Source organism: Podarcis erhardii, assembly GCF_964252035.2.
Source record: "Podarcis erhardii genome assembly, chromosome: 2".
NCBI lineage: Eukaryota > Metazoa > Chordata > Lepidosauria > Squamata > Lacertidae > Podarcis > Podarcis erhardii.
The window spans coordinates 40670641-40691353 of NC_138498.1; the positions used below are offsets into that span (position 1 = coordinate 40670641).

Genomic DNA, 20713 nt, shown 5'->3' on the forward strand with positions numbered 1-20713 from the left:
TGACAGCATTCCCTCACACCCTGCTGTCAGTGGTACCTCGTGCACTAGAAGGCCGCGCATTTGCGCTCCGACTCCGTGAATCCGGAGCAGGTTGCTTCGATTCCCTTTACTAATCAGGATCTCCACCTCACCCCACCCGCAGTCCCCAAATCTCGCCGTTTCCGGCTCTTTGACCGACGTGAGATGAAGCTCGACGTGCCCACTGAGTCACTGCGGCCTTAAGCGATCTTGACCGCACCCCCCTTCCAAACTTGGTTAGACGGTTACTCAAATTATATGCCACTGGGTTGCAGCAGCCTTTAAGCCACATAATATGCTGGGGGTGTGTGTGTGTGTGTGCATGTGTGTATGTTGAGGTCTGGTTGATGCTGGTGCGTGCAGGTAAAGACACTAGCGTGCTGTTTTGCTAGAGCTCTTACTTCCCGCAAGGAAGATGAGATGAGAGGGGAAGCAGCGTTCACTGGGCAGCTGCCTGAAAAGCCATCCCGCCCCCGTCTAAGAGATTCCTTCCCATCCTTTGGTCAATTGCACTTCTTCACGTGGTTGCCTCCAGTTAGCTCAGTCAGTAGATCTCAGGGTCGTGGATTCGAGCTTCACGTGGGACAAAAGATTCCTGCATTGCAGGGGGTTGAACTAAATAACCTGCGTGGTCCCTTCCAACTCTAAATTCTATGAGTTACTCGAAGAACCTTCTTGACTCCGCAGTCTCCGACGCCTCCAGGCCACGTTGGCTGCTTCTTCACCGTAAGCGCATCTCTGCAGCAGGGACGGGGCGGGCGCGTGGAAACCACGGCTTGCCCGACGGGGCGGTCTGGTCTGGTCTGCTACGAAGCCGCCTCGGAAGCAGCTCGCCAGCCTCGGCGGCCCCCTCTCCACTTTCCTCTGCCGCGGGCTCTTTAACGGCTCATTAGCCAATTAGAATGGCTAATCGCCTCCCGCAGTTCCTCGCTCCCCGCCCACGGGGGCGGCGCGGTTAGCCATTGGCTGCCTTTGCTCCACCAAAGGGGGCTAATTACCATGCGGCGAGCGGCTCTTATAGGCTCCGAGGGGTGCCAGTCAGGCGCGCCTGCTCTCCGCCCTCCCGCGCTCCAGCCTGGCCGGCCAAGAAGCGCTGCTGCGCTCGCCACTCGCTGCAACCGCGAGCGGGACTAGACGGGAAGCGAGCGAGCGCTGCTGCCGCCGCCTCGCCTCCCCCCCGCCCCGCCGCCTCCTGCGCTCGCCTCGCCGTCCGGGCCCCGCGAGCCATGGTGCCGGGGTTGCCTCCCGCGGGCTGCAGCCTATGGGCCAGCTGCGCCTGAGCGGCGGCGCCCGCCTGCCCCCCGATGCCCCCGGCGCCCCTGCCTCGCCGCCGCTGCTTCCCCCGCCGGGGCGGAGGAGGCTGCTCGCGCTGCTGCTCTTCGCCATGCTCGCCTTGTGGCTCTGCGTGCTCTATTCGTGCGCCGCCGGGGCGTGCGCCTCCGCCGCGCCGGGTCTGCTGTTGCTGCGCGGCTCGGCGCCTCCTGCCCGGCGGGCGCACAACCCCGCGGCGCTCTCCAAGCTGCTGCTGCTGCGGGCGCCGGGCTCCAAGGGCCAGCTGAGCCCCGAGCAGGAGAACAACGACGAGGACGACGACGAGGACGACGACGGGGGGAATAACAACAGCAACGGCGGCGCTGCCGTGGATTCTCCTCTCAGCCCCATCTCCAGCTTCCTCAACGGCTCCGGCACCAAGCGGCTGCCCCAGGCGGTGATCATCGGCGTGAAGAAGGGTGGCACTAGGGCGCTGCTCGAGTTCCTGCGGGTGCACCCCGACGTGAGGGCCGTGGGCGCCGAGCCCCACTTCTTCGACCGCAACTACGAGCGGGGACTCACCTGGTACAGGTACGCCCAGCCTTGGGGAGAGCGTCCCGGACCTTTAGCGTAGCCTGGCGCCCCCTTCGTCGGGGGCGAGCCGTTAGAAGCCGGTCAGAAGGCGTAGCCCACCGGAGACCCCACCAGGGTGTGAATGGACGGCAACCCGTCCACGTGTCTCCATCGACCCAAAGTGGGAGATTTCCCTCTGCCCCACTCCTAGGGAGAATGCGACTCGCTTAACTCTCTAGCAGTTTACTGGTTACTTCACCCCCAAAACACACAGGGCTTTTACTGGGTGTTGAAGGGTAGGAGTTAAGCGGGTAAGGTAAGAGAGAGACCCGGGCCGAATCGTCCTGCTTTTCCATTGCACCAACAGTACGCGCGGTGAAAGCCACCTCTGAAGCTCTTAGTTTGAGTTTGAGTAGCCTTGACTCCCAAGTAACGGGTTTAGACGCGACTTGTTCGAGGGTTCCCTCTTCTCCCCGCTTTCCCTTCCCGGAAAGAGGGATGCGTTTAAAATGTGTCCGGGACTGTGGATGTGGATGGAAGCGAGAATTAACCGGCGTGGGTCAAGGTGGGAAGTAAGCAAGGGAGGCCACTGGCCCTCGCGGCCGAGCCGCCTTTGGAGCCTGTAAGTGGGCCTGCCCACACGCCGTGTCGAGGGTCCTCTCCAAGCCGTGTTGTTTCGAGGCTCCGGTGGCCTCTCGAAGGTCTCCCCGCGCGGCCTCCAGTGTATCAGGCATCAAGTGTCCGTGACCCTCATGATGGACGGGGTGAGACTCGGTTGCCCTGCAGTTATTGTTCCCAGGAGCCCCGGCGTGGATTAATTCCGCTAGGCGTTTGTATTGGGGGCTGTTTGTGTGCGCGCGTATTGGGAGGGTAGCGGGTGTGAGCCGAGGGCCAGGAAGGGAAACTCCCCCCCCCCCGCTTCCAAATCGGTTTCAAGCTCCGTAGCCGAACTCGCTCTAGATCTACCCCACTTCCTCTCTCTCTAAAAAGCCCGCAGCCCCATTCAGACGGCAGTGAGGTCCGTGTGTATCTGAGCAGCGCGCCGGCGAGCGAGTTTGAAGGCAGTGCAAGGAGGCGCCGGCCGTGCGCGGAGAGGTAGTGAGCTCTGTTGGGCGAAAGGGAGCACTGCAGCTCCTGCTCCGCCAGCCCGCTCGGGATTCTTATTATTTTGACACGGGAACCCGGCGATTTGCTGTGCCGACGGAATCTCGGCAAACGCTAATGAAAGTTAAGCTTCCATAACTTTCCTAGACCTGCTTTGTGGAGCAAACGCGTCTCCATGGGGTGCTTTTTAAGGATACTGGGATTTAAAACGACAAATAGATCTGGCATGGTTGTGGAGTCCTTTGGGCAGTTTCACGCGTCCTCTGGGGGGTGCGAGGATGGTTTTAAGGCCTCGTAGTAGCGGTCATACCCACCCGATCCCGCCGAGTTTAAGTTCTACAGGACTGGGAGAGTTGCCCTTCCCAATCTAGACAGCGGCGGCTCCACTCGGTCTCCTGCGCGCCCTCTTCCTTGTCATTTTCAACGGCAGCTCCTTGCGCGTTTCACATTTCTCGGTCCTTGGCCGATGGACTTCTCTCTTTGAAATGACGCTTTAGAGAGGGGAAAAAAGTTTTAAACAAAAATGTCCTATTGAGGGCATGCAAGAAAAATAATAATCCAGAGTTCAAAACGAGAGCAGAGAGTGGAACGAAAGATCTTAGGCAACGGATTTTCTTAAGCGGGTCTAAGATCAGCCTGTGCGGTTTGACTTGCGAGCTTGATCTCTCCGTCCTCCTGCTAAAGGAGAGAATTTTATTTGCGGGGGGGGGGGGCAGAAATCCTCCGCTACCTTATGGGGGAAAGTGCTGTAGACACCAGTTATCAAGCCAGCGGCAGGTGATTCTCTCCTCTCCTTCAGATGCATGGGAGAGGGGGAGATGGTGCGATTAAAAAAACAACACCCTGCAGCTTTTAAACGGATCTGTCCGTTGACCTTCTGCGCTTCATGGGGACTGACTGCAGACCTGCGAAGAGAAGCCTCTGAAGCATCTGTAATGGGATGCGGTCGTCGTCTGTGCAACATGTGTCAGGGCATGGAAATGAATCCTTGTACAGTCGAGGTGTCCATTGATTTATAGGGTGGTGATAACTTGGAGGGAGAGCCTTGTCTGTTATAAATAAAAATGGTTTTGATTTTACATTCCAAGCCCTGCACTCAAGTCAGGTGACTTCCACTTCCACCCCCCCTCAAAAAAAAACCAGCTTGCAGAACTTTGAGTGAATCTGTGCAGGGAGATGGAAAAATTACAAATCCAAAATCCAAACCTGTGCTATGCTAAGCACATGGCCGAGTTGCTGTTTGTGTGTGTGTGTGTTTAGAACATTCTGTTTTAAATAGGATAGGATACAATTTAAAACATCTCACAGGGAAAAAGGGTTTGATTAAGGAAGAGCCAGAACAGTGGCAACAATTTAACATATACCAATCAATAGATGTAGTTGTTGCTTTCAGTAAAGGAAATTTGAATTTGTTTTTAAAGTAAAACGGAAAGACACAATATAAACGTCTTTGGAGACGCCAAGCTCTTTTGCTCATTTAGGGTCACACAAATGCTTCTTGGAGGAATTGTGGGCCAAGTAAGCAAGAGTGCGAAAGCAAATCAAGGGCTTCCTGCCTTCTGCTCTGGCAGGAGGATCAAGTCCCTTGTTTGGTAGGCAGGCTGTGCTTGTCCCCGTCTTCCCGGCTCCTTCCTCCCCGGCTCTCCTTTGTCACTCCCACAGCCCAGCGCCACAGCCTTTGATTAGGGAGGCTAGTGCTAATTTTGTTAGCCGAGGCTGTGAAGAGCCGGATCTCTGTTATCCAGGGTGACGGCCTTCAAGGTTTTCTAAAAGATCCTCCCCAAACTACTGCTTGTAGCTAATGAGCAGAGCTGTCAGGAAGACGAAAACCATTAAGTGTTACTAAAGGCCAAACTAGGGGGGAATTTTCAACTTGCTTAGAAGTTGCGGGTTGGGTGGATGGAATGGGAGCCTGCATTTAAAACTCTTCCTCAACTTTGCCTAAGTGGTTTAACTATTTTTGGGGGGGAAACTTAATCACTGGAAAGCCACATGCTTAAAGGTGTGCATTTGATGTGCAGTTTTGTTAAACGATGAAACTCAAAAGCATTAACACGTAAGGTGGCTGGGAAGAAGGTCTGTGCTGTTTGTCATTCACAGCCATATTAAAGTAACTAATTTAAAGTAACAGTTACCTCGCATTGAACCCCAACTTCACAGGATTTTTATTTGGCATGATTTTGGCTAATGCAACCACTTTTTGATCAAATGTGCATGTCCGCACTTTTCCTGGTGCCAGTCTTATTTTCAGGATGGTTTTTAAAAAGCTGGGCCTTGCTAGATAAGTGCAGAGTCTGGAGTGCCAGTGACTTGATAGGAAACGTTTGCAGGTTATGCAAATATGAATTATGCAGATTAGCTGGATGTCCAATTGTTGCAGGCCTTGGAAAGATGCTAGTTGAAAGAATGGGAACCAAACATATGACCACCTTAATTGCCTAGAATAATATTCCAGCATCCTTGAGGAAACTGAAATGGGTTTAGCACTGGGTTTATGAGCTTTCCTCTCTTCCCCTCTCCAGCCACACAAGCCATGGAGCATGAGATTCTACCTGCTTGGCATATTCAGCACAATCCTGCAGTTTTACTCCTTTTATTTCCCCTCTCTCTCTCTTTGGTCAACTCTTTCTCTTTGAGACTGGCTCAGTGTATGCACAGTTACTTGGGAGTAAGTCACTTTGGATTTGTTGGGGATTCCTCCTGAGTAGACAGGCATAAAAATAGCAGCATCTCTTTTTAAGACTGGCAGCCTTGCATATAGTATCCAAGCTTAGTTGAAGCCATTTTTATGTCAGCTGGAGCAATGTTGCCTTAAAGGAGATGACATGTCGAAACGGCAATAGTTACAGGTGCTGATCTGGCTGGTGGCTTTTATTTAACAGGGATGTAACAGTTTTCCTAATTAAGGCCCAACTGAGCCCTTCTACTCCCCCCCCCCCCACTTTGCCAAATAGTCAATCTGCTGCTATTTAAAGGAAGGACTTCTGTGCAAGAGAAAAATCAATGTGTAGTTAGGCAAATGATAGTTTCTTAAGCTAAACCAATATACACAAACTTGTTCTTTTGAATTGAGGTGTACATTTTCCTACGAACATTTTTTTTTTGGGGGGGGAATAAAGAAAGACTCCAGCTTAGCACTGCTTTGAGTTGAAGCTGAATTATTAAGGGCAGCTTGATTTCAGCTGCAGCGCACAACATGCTGCTTTAATAGTGGGCTTTGTTTTGTTAAATCACTGTCTACGAAAACTCTGAGAAATAGCTTGGTTCTCTCACAAACAATTCAAGCTGCTGTGAAGTTGTCACGTGACACAAACTGCCCGTGCAGCATCGGCAAACCATTTTTCAGCTGAGTTACTTCAATTTGATTATTATTGAAACTAAACCATCTTAGTCTCCTATATGATTTTAATGAGCTCTTGGATTGGGGTGTTAGTCCTGTTTTAATAAGACTAAATTGTCTTATGGTAGTTCAGCTGGGGACTGTGACTTGTGAGTGGAAGCCATGATACGTAAACAAGAATAGTTTTGGGAGGGATCTATAACGGAGGCAAGAGCCTGAGTGGCAGATTAATGATTTCTGCTTTAAAATACTTTAACAGTTGCAATCAATTAAATGTAGGTTTTAATTTCACTCAGCAGCACCCCCCCTCCAAGAAAGGGTGTTTAGAGTATAACTTACTGTTGTAAACAATGCTTTCTTAAACAGAACCATGACCCTTCCCTTCAGCAACCAAATATTAACAGAAACTAAACTACTATGTGTGCCTTTTCAAAAGTAGGCACCTCCCTTTCAAAAAAGAAAGAAAAGTAAGCCCCATTTCAATTAACTGGAAATCTTTCCTAAAAGTAAAGTATCTAGGACTTCAACTTCGTAAAAACTCCACTGCCAAGTGCTTGAACTGACGTACGATTTTGAACGCTATCTTTCTCCACGTTGCCAAAGCAACTTCAGAGTTGGCGATATGTAATGTGACAGCATGTTAGTAGAACCATACTGACTTTTCCTAAAGATCTTTGTATACAACTGAATTTTATTTTGGCTTTGAATGGCTTCTATTTTTCCTCTTTACTGGATTGACACCAGACCATTGTAAGTCTATAGGCTACATTTTTATGGGACGCCTCCACCCTATCTCTGCTCTGATAGCTGAATTCGCTCAAGTTTTGGGTTATGGCACAATTACATTATTACTGAGACAATAGCCACAAATCATAATTCAACTTACTTGATTTTATGGGGAAGAGAAAACTGCAGTAATATAGCCATTGAAGTAAATGAGAAGTCTTTTTTCAAATTCTGCAAAGGCTATGAGTTTTTTGCAGCTAACTCATCACGAGGAAGCCATTTATGCACAAGTGTGACCAGGATTAGGGACTAGTTTAGGATATTATTTTTTATCAAAAGGCTCGCCTCTGAAGGGAGATGCAAGTGTTCATCGTCAGCAAATTCACCTCTTGTGTGATATGTTTCAGCAGGAGATCTGCCACTTGGACTATTTGAAATCTACAATTTTTGATGAGGATGGTTGGTTACTGCCATGACAGGCTTTCAAAATTTTTTAATTCATTTTATCACATTTTCTGTCATCATTCAAACTAATTTCCAAGTGAAAATTTTGTGATACTTTGGTTGGTCCTACTTAAAGGTATTGCTGTGGAATTTGGAGATTTTTTTTTTTTTTTAAAGAACTATTTTTAAAAATTCTTATGGAAGACCCTGCTTCTGGTGAAAATTAACAAGGCATTGTAGGGGTTGTGTGTATCTGATTAGTTAAGCACCCCCAAATTAGTCAACTATTTTTTTTTAGACCCTAGCCTAGTTGGCTCTTAAAGGGAAGTGGAGGAAATGACTCCTTGGGATTTTCTGTTCATATTGACCGCAAAGCTTTCAGTGTTATCTATGATTAACTTCAAGGTTAGCCACCTTGAACTATTGAGAAAAGGTTGTGTGTTTTAAAGCAAGCAAGCTTCCATATGTGCAGTATCAAAACTGACTTGGGGGGGACACTATAACACACCTAAAACATTTTTAGCCTCAGACAGTGCAGCCTCTGCTCAGAAGTAAGCCTTGTTGCATTCAGAGGTATTTATTCCTGGATAAGTGTGTACTGAATCACACCTTAATTTCTGAGTTAAAATGTAACAGTAATCTCAAATGGAAATGCTCCTGAGATCTAAACAGCAGCATTATCTCTAACTTTGCTTAGGCAAAGGCAGCAAGCAACTCTATATATGGCTCTTGAGTTAGCAACAGCTAAACAGGGTAAAACTGAGAAGAGAAAGTGTTCAATATCTGCAGCATCTCTTTAGCTATTTTTGGAAAAGTTTGATCCTCAATAGCATCCATAGCATTTTAAAAAGAACTATGTGTGGCTGGCTAAAGAACTGGCTGTCATGGTTTTATTAGCGAAATTATGTTAAAGCATCTTGAGTTCTGTATTAAATTAGCGACCTAAATTAGACTGTAAAATGGTTGATTAATCCTTCCCATGTAAAGAATGGGTACGCAGCTAATTGCAAATGAGATTCCCAGATCCAGTAAGTGGAATAAGTCAATATTTAAGAGAACACTTTGCTTTAGGGATGGGATTGCCTGCACTAGCAGAATCACACTATTTACGCTTAAATGATTCACCAGAATAAAATGCCTCTTGTTTTAATTAATGTATCTATTAGTCTAAGGCCAATTCAGCAGACATGCAAGCAGTTTTCCTCCTGGAAAAAACTACTTCTGTGAAGCTAGTAATTATGCAGTTACAGATATGGGGCTCCAAGCAAAGATCATGGTGATTATAATAATCTTAAGACTATGAGGTATCTATTTTGGATTTGGCTTATTTCAGAACATGGAGCATAGTGGGATCTCTGAAGAACATCCTGTGGTATTCTGACAAATGTTGTCATGAAGTTGTGCAAGCATAAGCACATTTACGGAGTTAATTAAACTGAAGTTGCAGTCCTAAATGTGCTTACCTGGGATTAAGCCCTACTGATCTTGACCTGTGTGGATTGTTGTGCTACTCTACTAATTGTGTTTAGGATTGCATGGATGCTCAAAGGTGAGCCCTGCTGTGCTCATTTGTACCTACCCCAGATAAGTGCACATGTGTTTCCAAGCAAGAAATTTCAGACCCGAATGCATTTTTGTATTCTGACTTGTGCACAACTTTAGTCTGAATCAGTTAAATGGTAAAACACACACCCCTACATTTATTTTGCATTTGTAATATGTACACAATTGCTAAACTAGAATAATTTTGTTTTCGATCTTAAAATCTTATGCCACCCTGATCTCTCTCTGCTCAGTTGTTTGTAATGGGAAGAGATTGCTAAACTTCACACTTCCGGCAATGATTCTAGTGCAGGTTTCTTTTTGAAAATATTTCTGCTTCTGTTGTACAACTCCAAAAAACAGCAGCCTGATAGCTGAAGGTCTTTGGAACGTACTATTTCTGTTTAGTGGCTTCAAACAGAAATGTTTCGGCAGGAAAGGAAAGGAAACTGGATCCAGCTATTAATGCTAAATAGTTACAAGCACTAGAGTTCCTGGGTTTTTTCTCTCTCTTCGGCACTGACTCTGGAATCCTTGTGGACAAAAGCAAAGTGGGAGAAAATGGCCCTTTTTGCAGCCAAGCTTGAAGGATGCAATCACTTTCTTTATACAATCGAAGGCTTCTTAAAACCTTCAGAATAACTTTACTGGTATTTGAACAATGCTTTCAACCTAACTTCCCCATTGCTATGTTACTATAATAATATAATATAATATAATATAATATAATATAATATAATATAATATAATATAATATAATATAATATAAATTATTTTTTGGGGGGGTGGCAGCAGTTGTGAAAATTGGAGATGTGGGTAACTTTCTGAAATATGCACACACACAGTCTACCAACCTCTTACCAAACTTGTGAGCGTAAGTTTTTGCACTGTGAAAATGGTTAATGTGCAATGCTGTTTGGCCTTTTAAGAGTATAGCAAACTACACAATCTGTACATCTTGAGAATTTTTGTACCAAATGGTGTAAATTTTGAGGGAATGTTGTCTGTGTGTGTCCTTATGTGCAACTGCATGATTTCTGGTTTTGGGGCCTCGGGCCTCTCCTAATCTGCCTAGAAATTGGAAATTCTTTCTACTTAGATAGAAATGTCTGGCTGTGGAAGCAGTGGCTAGAATGCTGATGCTTGATTCCTAATGAGTAAAAACAACAACACCTAGACATTGACTTCTGAGAACTGCCAAATTTTAGTCAAATGCTAAAACAAGAACATATGATACAGTAAAGTATCCCAGTAGTCTTTGGTCAAATGTTGGATGCCATTTTTTCAGTAACGGGAATTGATCCTGTCTGCCTTCCCATTGTGCTTGTTAGATTTTCCATATGGCTCCCAGGTTGATTAGCAAATATGTGGGAGAGAATGGAAAAGAGCTCATTGTTCTCTGTGTTGGATGCTTTGCTGAAGTTGTGACCCTTATGACTTATAAAACTCCTGGTGTCCTAAGCTAGTCCCACCCTCCAATACTGAGATTCTTTAGTAGGAGGCAAGCATTATTTTGGGGTGGGGAGAACTGCCCCTCCTCCCCTGCGTCCAAATGAAGGTTGCTTGTGCATCTTAGACAAATAGAAGAAGGGCCCAGAGACTTGGGTTTTATACACACTATACCTTTAAAGCACATTCTTTCCCTCAAAGAATTATGGGTGCTGTAGTTTATCTACCACAGAGTTACAATTCACAGCAACCCTTAACAAACTACAATTCCCAGCTATATTTTTTAAAAAGAGAAATGTGCTGCTAATGTGTTTTCAAGTTATAGTGTCTTCACAACATTAGTTGTAGACCTGTATTTTCTTCTCCACTGCAATTAATTCCATAGGGAACCTTCTGTTGTCACATTTCTGGTGGCAATGGCAACTTTCCACACACACCCCCTTGAGAATTCTGAACGTACTAGCCTTTCCTACTTTAAACCTTGGTCTAGTAAGCTAAGTCTGTGGACGGATACATGCTTGCAGAGTTGTATTTGTACACACTGTCTGTTCCTCGATTTGGGAAGGCTAGTAGTGGTAGCCATGAAGCATCCCTGTTCTCAGTGTATTGGGCTGGAGATTAATATGGTGTCAGACTGGTAGGATGCTGACATATCACATCGGGGGAAAAACCTATCCATTACCGGTACTCCCTTGAAATCTGGCAACATGAACTCTGGGGCTGCTTCTGGGATTGGTGCTTAGATAACATTGGGACCTATAAGCAATTGATGTACATGTTTGTTAAGCCCTTGGACTGGGAATAAAACCACAGAGGGAACTTGGTATAAGAATGCTTTGTAAAAGAATTGAGGGTTTGTTTGCCACCCTGGGCTCCTTTGGGAGGAAAGGCAGTATGATGATAATAATAATAATAATAATAATGATGATGATGATGATGTATTTCTTATAACAGCTCCCCCATCCCCAAAAAATAAAAATAAAATAATAATACTTAAACTGAAAAGCTGTCCTTCTTCATTTTTGAAAAATGATTGAGTGGAATTGTAGATACTGCTTTAACATTCCGAACTTTGTCCAACTCTGTTCCCTGAAACAAACCGTAGAGCAAAGTTTTGTATCTGATTTCATGCTGCATCAGCTTCAGGGGCTCTTCACTTCTACTTCAGAATATACTTACAGCCTCTTGAATGAATGAAGCTCTTTGGAGACAAGAGCCTAGCACAATTCAAGATGGGGGTCTCCCTACTCTTTTTCATCCACTCTCCAAGCCTTCCAGTTTGATTCCAGCAGGCCCCAAATCACAATGTCTTAGTCGCAGCATGAAGTTATGAGGAAAATGGCCCCCAAAGGAGGGACGGGCTCTTGTGATCCATCAGCAAGGCCCTTGTGTTTCTCTGGGAGCCTTCCTTCAGATTGCAACAGGAGCGTTGAGTTGTTCAGACAGATGGCAAAGATTATTTCGTGTTGCTGAGATTTCAGTGCACTACTGTTTCAAGCATGTCTCCCAGTGCGGCGCAAATGATGCGTTCTTCCCAGCACGGCGCTGACGGGAACTGCTTTGTCTTCCCTGATCATGTTTCACAGCCTCACCTGTTGAGGAATTGATTCTTCCCACCCCAACCCCCCAACCCCGAAGTTGAGCATGCGCCGGAGCGGACATATTTGGCTGGTGAGTCCACCCATGGCTCTGACTTGTGGTGAGACTCTGGGGCCGTCAGTGAAATGGAACATTGCTGAGTAGCATAAAAAAGTGATGATGAAAACTTTCTGCGTAGGCTTTTCTCTTGGTGGTTCAGGGATAGTAGCTCTTTATTAGAAACCCATGTTTCCCAACTCTTGCTCTTTAGCAGACCTGTTATTAAGAGCGGAAAATGGTCATTCTTATTTGGCCTATTCAGGCATGAGCAGAAGCTAAATAACTTTTTCTTTGGGTCCGTCTCAGCTGCTGCATTTGTCAAATCTGGATGTTTGTATTATGTGCCATTTCTGAATAACATGCTCAAATAATGAAGGTGTGTATTCATGTGTACAACTGCCATCCTAATTCCCTTCACCTTGCAGCTATAGTTCAGATTTTAGAACCAGTTGTGTGGCACTTTCAAGACCTTAACAGGCCAGTTCTGATGGCTTGTGAAGCAAGCCTATGTGTTTGTGTAGTCTATCGTACTCTGGGCCAGTCCACCCAGGTGGCAGGATCCACAGGGACAGCAGAACACAATGTAGAGCTTTATTCCCACCCCCTCTTGCATCTGATGTAGATCCTAACTCATCCCTTCTTCCTTGGTGGGGAGGGAGGCACCATTTTGTTGTTCTCTTCAGGTGCCAAAAGGTCTCAGGCTGTTCCTAGATGCTCCTTATTTTGAGAGATTGTACACTTACAAGAAGTGACTGGGTATGTATGCTGCTAACAAAGCCCTCTCCTCCGTCAAAATGGCTGCATTCATCTACATCTTGGGGATTACTGCGTTCATACACACGTACATTTCTGTGAGCCTGAGAGGTCACCTGTGCTGAAAATGCTGGCTGTATCCAAGAATGCCATCAAGGCCTTCACATCATTCAGTCCAGCAACTGTGTGAAATGTCCAGCTTGCCCTTTTAGATGGAAGGCTAAAATGAGAAACTTAAATCTCCTGTACTGGATTTAGCGCCTGGACATTCTGCTTTGCAGCTTCCGATAGTTAGCGCTGAAAGATAACCAACATCCTTGCTCTTTTGTTGTTGTCGTCGAGGACTGGTGATCATTGAGTCAAAGGGATAATAAATAGTCCAGAGCTCTGCTGGGTAGCAAACCATATGGCCTCAAAGCACAACAAATTCCAGGTTCCATATATTCCTGTAGCCTAATTACAGGGTTGGAAAGCAACCAAGGCTGCTACCTGTTGTCACTGTGTGGTGTCTGAAATGATTGAGGAGCTCTGTTGCTCTGTTGTGTGATGTTTGCACTCTCAGCACCGAGTTCTGCTGCCCTCGAAACAATTTAATGCTGGGCTCAGTTTCCCGGGTTTAATGTGTTGTATCTGGCCTTAAAAAATATTTTAAAATCCTTGTGCCAAGAAACATGAGCTTCTTTGACTAGCACTCGTTATATATAATGTGTGCTGCATGCTGCCTCATTAAGAAATGGGGAAATCATTTTGTCAACTGAAGTGATGACTGCAATGTATATGTACATGAAATTGCTTGCCAGTTCTCCGGATTGTCAAACAGATTTGAAAGCCAATAACAGGCCAGCAGCCCCATGACTGGAGAGATCAGGCTTGCTTTGGCTGCATCAGTCACTGACATCCACTTGGCCACCCTTGTGTGTAATGCTAAAAGAAAAAAGAAAAGAAAAAAGGTACTTCTGTTTTGGGGCAATGCGTAGGAGGGTGAAACCTCTCCCATTTGCTTGAGGACAAAAAGAGCAGCTGAGAGCAGCTCTTTCAAACAAGATCCAGTGGAATATATAAATTTGCATTAATATCAATCACCAGCAAAAAATTAGTTGCATAAGTGGCTGTCAGAGATGAATGAGATTACTTGCTGCTTTTTGTTTTAAGCAGCAAATCAAACTTAGCATCTTAACTGCTGCCTTGGAGGTGGGGAAGCTGTTCAAAAGGTTTGACTTGATTCCTGACAATTAATCACTGGCTTTACCCCCAAATACGGCTGGGTGATACATTGATATACCATCCAAAACTGGTTTGAAATCCATATCGTGAGATCTGTTTCATAGTTCTTGACCTGGCAATATATTGTGAATCATGGTGTATGTGTGTGCTATGCAAAAATCACAACATGGGAAAAACCCTTCTCCAAGGTCAGGAAGTCTGTGCCCTTCCAGATATTGCTGGACTACATCTCCCATCATCACTGACTGTTCGCCAGCATAGGATTTGAGTCAACAACATCTGGAGGACCTTGCAGTACCCAAATTTGAAATGCATATCTAGTGTGGTGTTTGGAGGTGAGAGAAAGCGGTGGGGAGGCATGGAGGATGGAAATGCAGTTGGGAGTGTAAGCAAAAAGACAATAAAAGCCTGGTTGGTAAAATATGGATTTGTTACTAATTTCTCATTCTTGGTGATGACATTCTGTCTTCTGCTGAAATGTGTTTTCTCAAGTCAGGCTTTTTGGCTCCAATTATCTCTTGAGAGAAGAGGAAATCTCTCATTGGATTATTTGTGAAGTGAACACACCAAATTAGAACAGTAGAAAAAGCAATCCCTGCAGCTGTGGTTCCTTGCAATGTATTGTTTATATTGATTTATGCATATGCAAGCAACATTGGGCAGCTGACCACAAGTGCTGGGACCAAAGAAGGTTTATTTCTTATTTAAACATCCATAACAAAGCATCGTGTTTGGAAACTGTCATAAGCCCAAACAAATTCTCTTCCCATCACTTCTCGTTTCCCAGAAAATTTCCCAGAAAACAGTGCTCCAACTTTGCTTTATAGGAACTTCCGCATCTTAGGATGTTGCACCCCTGATTCATGACTTGTGTTGTAATCCTTTTACCATTTTACCTGCAATCCTTCCATTTCCACCATCTAAACATTCTGTAGATCTGACTGGGAATGTCTCAGCACGGTCTGACGAACGAAAACAGGAAATGTGGGTTTGGGGTTTGGGGGGAAAGAAAGAACAGTTACCTGGAATATTGAAGTCCCCTCATTAGAAGTTGTAGTTTCTGGGTGGAACCCAGTATCATATGAATGGACTTCCACTTGCACAGTGAGATTCACCCTCTTGTTCTGCCCCCTGTGTAGAGGGGACTTTTGGGGCCATTTGGGGGACTCCAGGGGTAGAAGAGGACAGTAAAAGTTCTGTTCTGCATTCACATGGACAGCTTGGGATGCAACCCTATAGTGAAGATGTTAGGAGATGTGAGCTAATGGCTGAACTTGTTAGTGCATCCTTCAGGCAGGAAGACTGAATCTCTGGCATCTGCTTGAAGGAGGAAAGTTGGGTGCTGGTGCTGGGTGGAGCTGGCATGGGGAGAATAGCTGGCATATCACTTGTCTTTTCTCTTAATATACTAATTTGCTTAAGTGTTAGGCACAGATGTGGTGGAGGAAATTCTGATCTCTTTCCATTTATATGTCTTAACCATCATCTAGGTGGTGTTTGGCTGATCTTTGTTGGGGACGGTGGGGTGTGGAGCCAGAGGGTGATGACTAGTCAGAAAGAGGACCAGGCATTGATAAAGTGAGAAAGCAGGCTAGTATTTCACTCCATGCCTTGATGTGGCTAATCCAGAATGCGGCAGCTAGACTGGTGACTGTGAGTGACCTCCGAGACCACATAACACTGGTCCTGAAAAACCTGCATTGGCTCCCAGTACGTTTCCTTGCACAATTTAAAGTGTTGGTGCTGACCTTTAAAACCCTAAATGGCCTCGGCCCAGTATACCTGAAGGAGTGTCTCCACCCCCATTGTTCAACCCGGACACTGAGGTCCAGCTCAAAGGGCCTTCTGGCAGTTCCCTCACTGTGAGAAGTGAAGTTACAGAGAACTAGGCAGAGGGCCTTCTTGGTAGTGGCACCCACCCTGTGGAATGCCCTCCCATCAGATGTGAAAGAAATAAGCAACTATCGGACTTTTAGAAGACATCTGAAGACAGCCCTGTTTAGGGAAGTTTTTAATATTGGATGAATTATTGTATTTGTGTTGGAAGCCGCCCAGAGTGGCTGGGGAAACCCAGCCAGATGGGCAGGGTACAAATAAATTTTTATTTTATTTTATTTTATTTTATTTTATTTTATTTTATTTTATTTTATTTTATTTTATTTTATTATTTTATTTTATTTTATTTTATTTTATTTTATTTTTATTTTATTATTTTTATTTTTTATTTTTTTATTTTTTTTATTTTGTTTTGTCATGTCATGTCATGTCATGTCATGCCAACTGACGGGGCAGGGAACTCTTTGTGTTCTTCCCTGGTTGCTCAGGACTGTCTCCTGTATTCCCTGGGTTTGCAGCAGGGTGTAGCCAATGTGAAGCCCTCCAGCTGTTGTGGACTACAACTTCCACCCTTCCTCACTATTGGCTGTGGTGTGGTTGTGGATGATGGGAATTTTAGTCCAAACATATGGAGCACACTGTGTTGGCTACTCCTGGTTTGTAGGTGAGGTGCGGACCTTTCCATTGATGCTTTTTGTAGCTGCATGATTTTTGACTATTTGTATTGTGGCTGTTTGCTGGCTTTGTAAATTTCAAGGAATTTGGAAATGGCTTGTTCATATGGTTTATGCCAAGAGTTGGGAACCAGTAGCCATCCAGAGAATGAATGCTCTCTGCAGTGAACATGACAAGTGGCTGGGGATTATGAGGATTATTGTCCAACAACATCTGGCCACAGTTTCTCCATCCTTTCCTCAAGTGGTCTTGCATCTTCTCCAGCAGTTTTACCAAGGCTAGCATAGCAGGGTTGTATTTTTATTTTTTGGATGGGGGAGTATATGGAATATTCCCTTAGTGCTGTTCCTTCTTTCAGCAAATATTTCACTCCCCCCCCCCAGACCATGGAGCACACTGTATGATTGGGAAGGAGACACAAACATCTCTCATCCACCTGCCAGCTTATCTAATGCTAAGCTGTTAGCCACTGGATTCAGGATACAAAGAGTGGTTGTGTGTACTGGCACATCCCAAGTATTGAAGGCCATTCCTTGTTTAGAGTCTGTTGGCACACACTTAAGAGCGCCTCAGGATGCTTCCACATAGCATTCTCTCCCTCGCCCCTCTGCATATAGAGCCCATCCTGCACCTTCAACCTGTGAATCTAGCTATTGGCACCATTCACTTAACTGGTTTATTCCAGAGAATCCCAATGACGTTCCTGGCTCAAACTGTTGCACTCACACTTTCCCAACATGTCACTCCATTAAAAAAAATGAAAAGTGGCAGGTTCAGATTGCTTTTGGAGTTTCTTGCACGATTGTAAAGCTATTTCCTTACTTGGTTTGAAGGTGTGGCTTGCAATGTGCTTGGCGATGGGGCTGGTGCGTAGCCTTTCTTCCTCTCCCCATTACCTGCTTGCTGCTCCATCATGTGGCCTCTTCAGAACCATTGCCCTGCTGTAGCATCTGGACTGTATCTGAAAGTGAGTTTAAAGGGGGAAAGGATGTAAAATGACCACGGGTACTCTTATGGGAGGGACATGGGTGGCACTGTGGGTTAAACCACAGAGCCTAGGACTTGCCAATCAGAAGGTCAGGGGTTTGAATCCCCTTGACAGGGGTGAGCTCCCATTGCTCGGTCTCAGCTCCTGCCAACCTAGCAGTTCGAAAGCACGTCAAAGTGCAAGTAGATAAATAGGTACCACTCCAGCAGGAAGGTAAACGGTGTTTCCGTGTGCTGCTCTGGTTTGCCAGAAGCAGCTTATTCATGCTGGCCACATGACCCGGAAGCTGTACGCCGGCTCCCTCAGCCAATAAAGCGAGATGAGCGCCGCAACCCCAGAGTTGGCCATGGTCAGGGGTCCCTTTACCTTTACTCTTATGGGGGAAAGGTGGGCAGGGAACATTTACCCCAGTTGTAGCAACTGGTAGGAATTCTTGTGTCAAGGGAGAGTGAAAAGAGAGGACAGGCTCCTTCCATATGTAATGAATTGTCTGCAAGATGGAATCTCAGTAGATATAGTGAGTTATGCTGAAGTTTTCCCTTCTATACAACTACTAAATATGCAAAGCCTCTTTTTTTCACCTGGTCTGTATTGTGCAAATAATAGCACATTAGGCTCATGCTTGTACAACTTTGAGGAAGTTGCAACGCTGTGCATAATTCCCTTGAGTTCTTCCCTGAAAGAGAGGTGCTGGGTGCTATTTGATCTCAGTCTCGTGGTTGGTGACAAATGTCTAGCTTAAATGTGAGTGGATGTGAAGTGGCCTGAGAGCACCCAAAATATCTGAATGAAGTTCAGGCAGTGGGGGCTTCCCCTGGGCCCAGAGCCCTCCCAAGACTCTACTGATTTTGGCAGCAGTAGCCAAAAGAAAAGAATAAAAGAATAAAAATAAAACAAGCTGGGATGGGGTTCCACAGCACGGAACCAATATGTTCAGCACCCTAATGGGAATGTTAATAATCACCTGTAATCAGCTGAAGTGTACATGTGAGGGTCACGCCCATTGCTACTGTGGAAGGTTGGCCAAGGGTGAGCATGATCCTCAGGCAAAAGGAAGATTGGTCAACTCTGGAAGGGATGAACACCACAGACACTCTCTCTGTGTACTTCCAGGGATATGTTGCTACACAGGCATGTGCTTGGATGATTCAGATGAGAGGGCATTGACTTGATTCAAATGCTCCTCCTACATACCTCTTCTGAACGCAATTGCTTCTCTGGAAGTGGCAGCTTCCGGTAAGCCAAGAGGAAGCGGTGCCTGCATCCTGATGAACAGCCAGTTTCTTAATAATGGTGGAGGAAAAGGGAGCCTTTCTTAATTACAACCTTGCTCTGTCCCTGTCAAATTACTGAGTTGGAAATGCAGAGTCTTTCATTAAAACTTTATCTATGTAATTAGAAATTATATATACCTACAGCAGAGAGCACCTTCATGCCTCAGTCGCTCTCTTTAAAGATACCTTGATGCTATCTGACTAAAGCCGGGGGTGTGATCAGAATCCCCTTTCTTCAGATATCAGAGCCTTTCTGTCTCCCCAGGAGGGAATGTAGTGTGGTGCTCACATTTTAGTTCCAGCTTTTCAGCCTCTAAGTTTCTGAACTCTTCCCCTCCCAGCCACTCCCAAATACGTCCAGTGCATCATTGTTTGGGAGGCAGCTGTTCTATTATGCATTCACCTCCTGAGTAAGCCTCGCTTACACAACCAAGAGCATAACAAGAGCCCTACTGGATCAAACCAAAGTCCTATCTAACAAGCTCGCTGTTTCCTACAGGGTCCGGCTAGATGCCTCTCGGAATCCCAGAAGCAGGATATGACAGTAATAGCCCTCTCCTGTTGTTTGCCAGAGGCAAACTGTATATGGTACGGGAGATAATATAAAGCTGAGATAGCCTTACCCTCCACAGCACTTTCTTGTCCCTTTTTAACACATCTAAGTTGCTGGCCACAACTGCATATTATGGTCACAATTTCATAGCTGAGCTGCCTTGGGTGTAAAAATATTTGCTTTTGTCTGCTCACAATGTAACTTCATTGATGGTATATGAGATAGGGAGGAAACACTTTGCTTCAAAGAACTCCAGACTTCTAATTTACTCATGTCATTGGTGCCAATATGCTGTCTACCAGCTTATCTAGGCAAAGGTTGACCTCTACAACTTTCACATCAGGCAGGCAAGTGGACATGCAGTCTACATGCCCATCACAAACCTCTTTCTGTTGACTGAATTATTCACTATGAGGAACCCTCTCCCACTGGAGGCACATCCTTGTCACAGGAAGATATTGGTTCACCCCACCACATGGAATAGGTTCCTTCTAAGAGATTCCTCTTTCTTGGGACACCATCCTCTGCCCCTGAGACCGTCCTCACAGTACAGGTGATTTCCCTGGATGCTGCTATCTCATCCCCCAAAGGACTCTTCTTCCAGTCTCTGTGTCTCTCAGCTGTGTCTCTCACCTTGGCCTCATTTCTCTTGAGCTCATTGCACCAAGCATGGTTTTCGTCCAGCAGACAGGTAGTGTCACATGTATAGCTATTTTCATAACTGTTTCGATTGGGTGGCGGGAGGGTGAGTTTGAGGGCTTTTGCCTTTTCCACCCTGTCACTGAAATCACACAGGTGCCTAACTTGCTTGTTTGCTATACTGTTTATCTCAACGCTTTAGCGCTGGGGTGGAAATGGTTTGTCTGCTGGGCCTCCCCTTGTGCTCTTAGCGGATTGTTTATCCCCTCGCAGCTCTCCTGTGAATCCTTGTCTACAGGAAGGATTTTGATAAGTCTGCTTCCCTCCCTGCCATTGTGCCTTGTTTGGCTATCTTGGGTTATTCACAGGGGACCGTGCTTCTCTAGAGAACCCCAGTTCACCCCACCCACTCAGACTTAATAACCTTGCTGCTGTTATGCTTGTTTATCTTAGGAAAGGGAGGCGAGTTTTAACAGCTGATCTTGCCAGAGGTTTTGGACACTCTGCTGCAGCTCTTGCTCCTGTCGAGGTGGCAGTTCTTAGGGCACCGGCTTTGTTCTACAACCCTGAGCCATGTTGATTTTCTCTCCAAGCATGCCTGGGAGCTGATGTTCTCTGTCCATGACCAGGCTAATTCAATTTCAGATGCAGTGTCTGTCTATCTCTTTGACTAATCACCAATCCAA

The 20713-nt window shown here is 45.7% G+C and overlaps 1 protein-coding gene across 1 annotated transcript in view; it reads left to right on the forward strand.

Moving 5' to 3' along the window:
* Positions 1-1149: 1149 nt before the first annotated feature.
* Positions 1150-20713, forward strand: part of LOC309334458 (heparan sulfate glucosamine 3-O-sulfotransferase 3B1-like) — a 31370-nt gene continuing 11806 nt past the window's right edge. The window contains exon 1 of the mRNA XM_081848757.1: positions 1150-1860. Coding sequence (XP_081704883.1) covers positions 1280-1860 — 581 coding nt within the window. The 5' untranslated portion in view covers positions 1150-1279. The remainder of the gene's footprint in view (positions 1861-20713) is intronic.